Source organism: Paralichthys olivaceus, chromosome 12 (assembly GCF_024713975.1).
Source record: "Paralichthys olivaceus isolate ysfri-2021 chromosome 12, ASM2471397v2, whole genome shotgun sequence".
NCBI lineage: Eukaryota > Metazoa > Chordata > Actinopteri > Pleuronectiformes > Paralichthyidae > Paralichthys > Paralichthys olivaceus.
The window spans coordinates 3,138,580-3,146,079 of record NC_091104.1 but is presented as its reverse complement, the minus strand read 5'-3'; the positions used below and the strand labels follow the sequence as shown (position 1 = coordinate 3,146,079).

Genomic DNA, 7,500 nt, shown 5'->3' with positions numbered 1-7,500 from the left:
TGACTGAGGTTTAACTGAGGTCTGACTGAGGTTTAACTGAGGTTTAACTGAGGTCTGACTGAGGTTTAACTGAGGTCTGACTGAGGTTTAACTGAGGTCTGACTGAGGTCTGACTGAGGTTTAACTGAGGTCTGACTGAGGTCTGACTGAGGTTTAACTGAGGTTTAACTGAGGTTTAACTGAGGTCTGACTGAGGTTTAACTGAGGTCTGACTGAGGTTTAACTGAGGTCTGACTGAGGTTTAACTGAGGTCTGACTGAGGTTTAACTGAAGTTTAACTGAAGTTTAACTGAGGTTTGACTGAGGTCTGACTGAGGTTTAACTGAGGTTTGACTGAGGTTTAACTGAGGTTTGACTGAGGTCTGACTGAGGTTTAACTGAGGTTTAACTGAGGTTTGACTGAGGTCTGACTGAGGTCTGACTGAAGTTTAACTGAGGTCTGACTGAGGTCTGACTGAGGTTTGACTGAGGTTTAACTGAGGTCTGACTGAGGTTTAACTGAGGTCTGACTGAGGTTTAACTGAGGTCTGACTGAGGTTTAACTGAGGTTTAACTGAGGTTTAACTGAGGTTTAACTGAGGTTTGACTGAGGTTTAACTGAGGTCTGACTGAGGTTTAACTGAGGTCTGACTGAGGTTTAACTGAGGTTTAACTGAGGTTTGACTGAGGTTTAACTTAGGTTTGACTGAGGTTTAACTGAGGTTTGACTGAGGTTTAACTGAGGTCTGACTGAGGTTTAACTGAGGTCTGACTGAGGTTTAACTGAGGTTTAACTGAGGTTTAACTGAGGTTTAAATGAGGTCTGACTGAGGTTCAACTGAGGTCTGACTGAGGTTTAACTGAGGTTTAACTGAGGTCTGACTGAGGTTTAACTGAGGTTTAACTGAGGTCTGACTGAGGTTTACATTTTCATGCACCTCACGTTTACAGGCAGATTACGGAGGCTCCTAAATAACTGAGTGTTTCTTCACCTGTGTGAAAAAGGGTTCGTAGATCTCCACCCCAGAGTCGGAGCCCTGCGTCAGCACACTGCGGCCCCTCCTCCAGGTGTAGTGAACCGGTGGGTTGGAGTTGGCCACGCAGCGAATAAACACCGTCCTCTCAAAGTAGAACTGCTCCTTCGCCTCACCGACACTCTGATGAACTGTGATCACCGGGTCGTCCAGGTCTGAGGACCAGAATCAAGCAGACAGACCAACCTCACATTATTCCCGCTCATCGACACGGCTGGTAGAAAGGCTGCTCTCCACGTTCCTGACGCCGCACGTGTCCGACCAGTCAGACGCTTCGTCATCAGAGCAGAACGTTTGTCTCCTGCTGCGGAGACTGAATCTACTTTACTGGATGAAGAACTCGTTACTTGATACTCTGTGAATCATTGTGGTGACTGTGTGACTGCTGATCCAGCTTTAGATGGTTGAGTGTGTGCAGATAAATGTTTTTATGAAGTGAAGGCTTCAGTTGATACCAGCTGTCACGTGACACACACACAGAATACAAACCTGTGTGTGTGTGTGTGTGTGTGTGTGTGTGTGTGTGTGTGTGTGTGTGTGTGTGTGTGTGTTCTCACAGTAGACGTCGACTCGTACGGAGCGGATGGCCGGTGACCCCAGTCCGTTCTCAGCTTTGCAATAGTAGCGCCCCCCCTGGTGGCGGCTGATGGTTTCTATCCTCAGAGTCTCATTGTGCAGGGAGGAGTCACCCTGGCGGTCCGAGGCTCCGCCCGCAGTCTTAGTCCAACGAATCTGAGGGGGAGGGGATGTTATTAGTCACATGTGAAGGCTGCGTTTATGAAATTATACTCAATAATTGTAAAGTTACTGGGATTACGAGGATTAGCAACGAGGATTACTGCCCCGCAGTTCTGTTCTATTGGTGAGGTCACAGACTCCTTGACCTCTGACTCTTTGAATCTGAAGACATTTCCTGAAGGTGTTTCTGAGACATCGCGTCCACGAGACTCACGGGCCTTGACCTTTGACCTTCAAATTCACATCAGTTCATCTTTGAGTCCAACTGAATGTTTGCACCAAAGGAATCCTCGAGGCGTTCGTGAGATAGACGGACGTACATCTTGAAAACACGACGCTCCTATAATTCATCATTTTCATTTTTCTGTGAACTATCACTTTAATGAATTTGTTTTGTTCACTCAGCTTCAGGTTTACTGTCTGTCCAAACTAAATTAAGATCTTTTCTCCATCAGCAGATTGTCTATATTTATTCTGGAGCCCGTCCCTACACACACACACACACACACACACACACACACACACACACACACACACACACACACACTCCCATGGTACAGTTGTCCCACATGTCAGTGGCGTCGCTGCCAGCTGGAGTGAAGTGAACTTTGCAGACAGGCGGTTTAACAGCGTCAAACCAGCGAACTGACGATTAATGAGCTAAAAATACTTTCAGTCCACAGATCCTAGATCAGTGTGACTATACTCTGAACAATGTCTGATCATCACAGTGTAGTTACAACGTTAACAACCACAGTGGAGCTGACAGTGTGATGGATGGACGACAGTAGCTCTGAACGCCTCGTCACTCATTCACAGCACATTTTCACCCACATCACCGGAGACAGTGAACGCCACACATCAGTCTGTGGTGTCAGTAGGTTCCAGTGCTGCAGGTAAACGAGGAAGAAGAGAAATAATCAACTCTTCATCAGACAGAGTGAAACATACAACCAGCTGATGCTCTGAAACATGATGACAACACACAGCAGCTCTCAGGACTCGTTCCTCTGTTAGACTCTGGAGCTGAACTCCAGCTGTGAACGTTCCTCAGACCAGAGGAGGAGTTCTGGGTCTGGATCTGACTGAACCTGGTTCTGTTGGTTCAGTGAAAACACTTGGACCGTTTGGACTTTTGGACCAATCACAGGAAGTAGAGACACATTAAACCATAGAAGAAGAAGAAGAAGCTGAGGGAGAGAGAGAGGGAGAGAGAGAGGGAGAGAGAGGGGGAGAGAGAGAGGGAGAGAGAGGGGGAGAGGGAGAGAGGAGATTTGTTATAGAAAAAGAGAAGGATGAAAGAAAAAATGCAGAGGAAGCTGAGCTCTGCAGTGACGCAGAGACGTGTGTGTGTGTGTGTGTCTGTTTGAGTGTGTGTGTGTGTCTGTTTGAGTGTGTGTGTGTGTGTGTATGTGTGTGTGTGTGTGTGTCTGTTTGAGTGTGTGTGTGTGTGTGTATGTGTGTGTGTGTGTGTGTCTGTTTGAGTGTGTGTGTGTGTGTGTGTGTGTCTGTTTGTGTGTGTGTGTCTGTTTGAGTGTGTGTGTGTGTCTGTTTGAGTGTGTGTGTGTGTGTGTGTGTGTGTGTGTGTGTCTGTTTGAGTGTGTGTGTGTGTGTGTGTGTGTGTGTGTGTGTGTCTGTTTGTGTGTGTCTGTTTGTGTGTGTCTGTGTGTGTGTCTGTTTGAGTGTGTGTGTGTGTGTGTGTGTGTGTGTGTGTCTGTTTGTGTGTGTCTGTGTGTGTGTCTGTTTGAGTGTGTGTGTGTGTGTGTGTGTGTGTGTGTGTGTCTGTGTATGTGTGTGTGTGTGTGTGTATTCAGACTGCCAGTAGCTGTTCTATTTATAGCTTCAACTGACTGACAGCAGAGAGAGAGAGAGATAATGGAGAGGAAGATGAGAGGTGGAGAGGAGGTGTTGAAAAAGAAGAATAAGGAGGGTAGGTGGTGGAAGAGGAGAAGAAGAGGAGGAAGAGACATAAGGAATAGGAGAGGAGGAGAAGGAAAGGAGGTGTCTCCTTCTCAGGTTCTGGTCCAGGATCTGGTCATCTCACGTCTAGACTACTGCACCTCCCTCCTGCACCTCCCTCCTTCACCTCCCTCCTGCACCTCCCTCCTGCACCTCCCTCCTGCACCTCCCTCCTTCACCTCCCTCCTGCACCTCCCTCCTTCACCTCCCTCCTGCACCTCCCTCCTTCACCTCCCTCCTGCACCTCCCTCCTTCACCTCCCTCCTGCACCACCCTCCTGCACCTCCCTCCTTCACCTCCCTCCTGCACCACCCTCCTTCACCTCCCTCCTTCACCTCCCTCCTGGCTGGTCTACCTGCTAAAATATCTGACCGCTGCAGCTCTTCCCTCACTGTGAACGGGTCCAGTCCACATCCAGGACGTGGTCAAACCTTACACCTCGTCCACTCTGTCCACTCATCGACCAATCAGCTGCTCCCTCACTGAGCGCTAACACTCAACAGAATCAGACTGTTTGCTGTCCTGGCTCCTGAATGATGCAACGAGCTCCACATTGACACCAGGACAGAAAGTCTCCACGTCTTCCACCACAGACTAAAGACACATGTCTCAGACTGCACCTCGGTGAAGAAGAGGACGTCTTATAACCATCGTCTGCTCCGGTGTTTGTATTTAAACAAATATATAAAGTTTAGCTGCACTTACATGTTCTTACTTGATTGTTGTTGTTGTGGGGTTACCTGTGGTCGGGGGGGGTGGGTTTACCTGTGGTCGGGGGGGGGGGGGTTACCTGTGGTCGGGGGGGGTGTGTGTGTGTGTGTTTACCTGTGGTCGGGGGGGGTGTGTGTGTGTGTGTGTGTTTACCTGTGGTCGGGGGTGTGTGTGTGTGTGTGTGTTTACCTGTGGTCGGGGGTGTCCTGTCACCAAACACTGCAGCTCCAGAGTCTCTCCCTCTCTGATGGTGAAAACTCTCTCACTGTAGTGCTCCTCCTCCACGTTACAGGCCTGACCTGAGTGCACAATCCGCACTGTGGGAGGCGCTGTGGAGAACACACACACACACACACACACACACACACACACACTGGGTTACCATGTGACTCATGAGTTGGTTCATCTATTCTAACACGATTTCCCAAGAAGCCTTTGAGGGAGATTCTTCAAGCGATCAGTTGGAGCTGCTCCAACACGCCACGATAGTGTGAGTGAGACGCAGACGTGTGGACACGTGTCCTGATTAACGGAGTCATCCGATCAAATGAAGACATGAGGACTTCTCTTTAGTGTCTGAGCTGTTCTCAATAAACGACCGGACACTTGAGACATGAGACGCTTTGTCCCTCTGCTTGTGGATCGAACTTCACGTTGAGTTGTACAGATTTGAATTTTGACATTTGATGTGAGGACAGAGCTCCAGGCTCTCGGCTCACTGAAGTTGTGCGATTACAAATGAATTTTTAATTGTCAGGCAGCGTCGGGTGGAGCAGACCCAGGATGGACCACTAACCCTGATCTGGATTCAGGTGTGATGTGAGTAGCACAGTTACTCAGAGGCAGCAGCCGCGAGGCGTCCTGCAGGGTCGACCTCTCGGTTTTATTTTTACACTTCGCCTGGTGGAGCCTGAGATACAGTCATGTGACCTGTGGGTGTCTGTGAGCAGCAGCACTGAGAAACACAGCTTCAATATCTGACTGGAGGAGGAGGAGAGGAGGAGGAGGGCAGAGGAGGAGGGGGAGGAGAGGAGAGGAGAGGAGGGGAGAGGAGAGGAGAGGAGGAGGAGGGGAGAGGAGAGGAGGAGAGGAGGGGAGAGGAGGAGAGAGGAGAGGAGAGGAGGGGAGAGGAGAGAGGAGAGGAGGAGGAGAGAGGAGAGGAGGAGGAGAGGAGGAGAGAGGAGAGGAGAGGAGGAGGAGAGGAGGGGAAAGATGTCCTAATTTATCCCTCTTTTTCTATTTTTAGATTTTACATTTTTTATCTTTGCGACTTTAGATGACACTGCTGATGTCACCAAACACACACACACACACACTCACACTCACACTCACACACACACACTCACACTCACACTCACACACTCACACTCACACTCACACACACACACACACACACACACACACACTCACACACACTCTCACACACACTCACTCACTCACTCACACACTCAGTAGAAAAGTAACCAGAGTCAAACCAGGTAATAACCGTTCACCACATCAGCTTCAGTTCCTCGTCTGTTCATCTTCTCCTCTTGTTCAGGTATTTTCCATCTAAACCAGGTATTAGTCTGATCCCTGTGCTCTCTGCAGCCACAAACTGGTCGCGTCCTAATAAGTGATGAGTCCCAGCAGAACAAGCTGCAGCATACAGACGCACACATACACACAAAACACACAACACCTCATAATGTAGGGATTACACGTCACTATCCCCGACACCAGAGCACACACTCTGTGACACAGCGCCCCCTAGCTTAACTTAACCCTAATTCTAACCACAGCACCAAGTCTTGACCCTGAAGTGTCCAACTGGTCCTCACAAAGACAGACATTCAAAGACACACACACTGTCAGCCTCAGGCCTGTACAGTAGAGCAGTGAGTGTGTGTGTGTGTGTGTGTGAGTGTGTGTGTGTGTGTGTGTGTGTGATGTACACACACAGTGAGTCATCCTCCAGCAGCTCTGCTCTCTGCAGTCTCATCCACTGTCTGTGATGTTCAACCTCAGATTCAGCTCAAGACATTTTATTTGTCGCCTCAAGAGGCGAGCAGCATGTACACAAAGGAAGCACACACACATACACAAAGGAAGCACACACACATACACAAAGGAAGCACACACACATACACAAAGGAAGTACACACACATACACAAAGGAAGCACACACACATGAAACCACCCAAATGTCCTTCACTGAAGGAGCTGCTCTGCTCCGAGCTCCCCCCGGATGTCCCGACTCTTCACTCTGGCTCTGAACTTTGCTGTTAAAGTGGTGATTGGAACCAGAGAAGAAGAGGAGGTTGAAGGTTCGGTGTGAGAGCAGCTCAGGACTGAAGTGGAAGAAAAACTCAGTGAAGTGTGGAAACAGATTCAGTTTCTCGACAGTCGCAGCTCAGTGGAAAGAATCGTTGTTTTTATCAGTTCCAGTCCCAAATACACTCACGACAAAAGTGATTTTAAATCTGCAGCTTCATCTCATGAACCTTTAACTTTGAATGAACTTTATCTTTCAGAGTAAGAAACAAGAGCGTCTCTAAACTCCAACGTTCAGATCGTTTCAAGCGAAGTCAGGAAGAAGGAGCTGATTTCACTGAGTCAGCTGGACTGATCTGAGACCTGATTTGACTTGATCTCAGACTCAAAAGCGAAAAGCCACAAACCTTTTTTAATGTTCACGTCTGAAGTCTGAGGAATTCATTCAAGGATCAGAGCTTGTTCTTCTGGTTTTCATTTATTTATGTCAAGAGAGAAGACAGACACCAGACTAAATATTAAAACCACTGTCTGTCCCAGATCCAGATCTTTCCATCTCTGTCCCTGATCTCAGGTCAGATTTAACTTCTCTGGTTTATTCATGTCAAAGAAAAAGATTTTTACATCCTCTCTCTCTCTCTCTTTCTGTGTTATGTAAGCGCTCTCGCTCTATTTCTGGAGTGAGGATCTCTCAGAGGAGCTGCAGCGTCAGTAGGACGGCTAAAAATAACTGCAGATGTATGATTGGCTGACAGAACGGAGCTCCTTCTGCATATGTAATGAGGCGTAGGAGGCAGAAGGATGAATGAACACCAGCAAACAGAAC

The 7,500-nt window shown here is 48.3% G+C and overlaps 1 protein-coding gene across 1 annotated transcript in view; it reads right to left on the bottom strand.

The window, feature by feature from the left end:
* Window positions 1-7,500, bottom strand: part of mdga2a (MAM domain containing glycosylphosphatidylinositol anchor 2a) — a 33,853-nt gene that overhangs the window by 18,400 nt on the left and 7,953 nt on the right. Inside the window, exons 2-4 of the mRNA XM_069535215.1 lie at window positions 4,611-4,750; window positions 1,571-1,745; window positions 972-1,168 (exon numbers count right to left, since the gene is read on the bottom strand). Coding sequence (XP_069391316.1) covers window positions 972-1,168; window positions 1,571-1,745; window positions 4,611-4,750 — 512 coding nt within the window. The remainder of the gene's footprint in view (window positions 1-971; window positions 1,169-1,570; window positions 1,746-4,610; window positions 4,751-7,500) is intronic.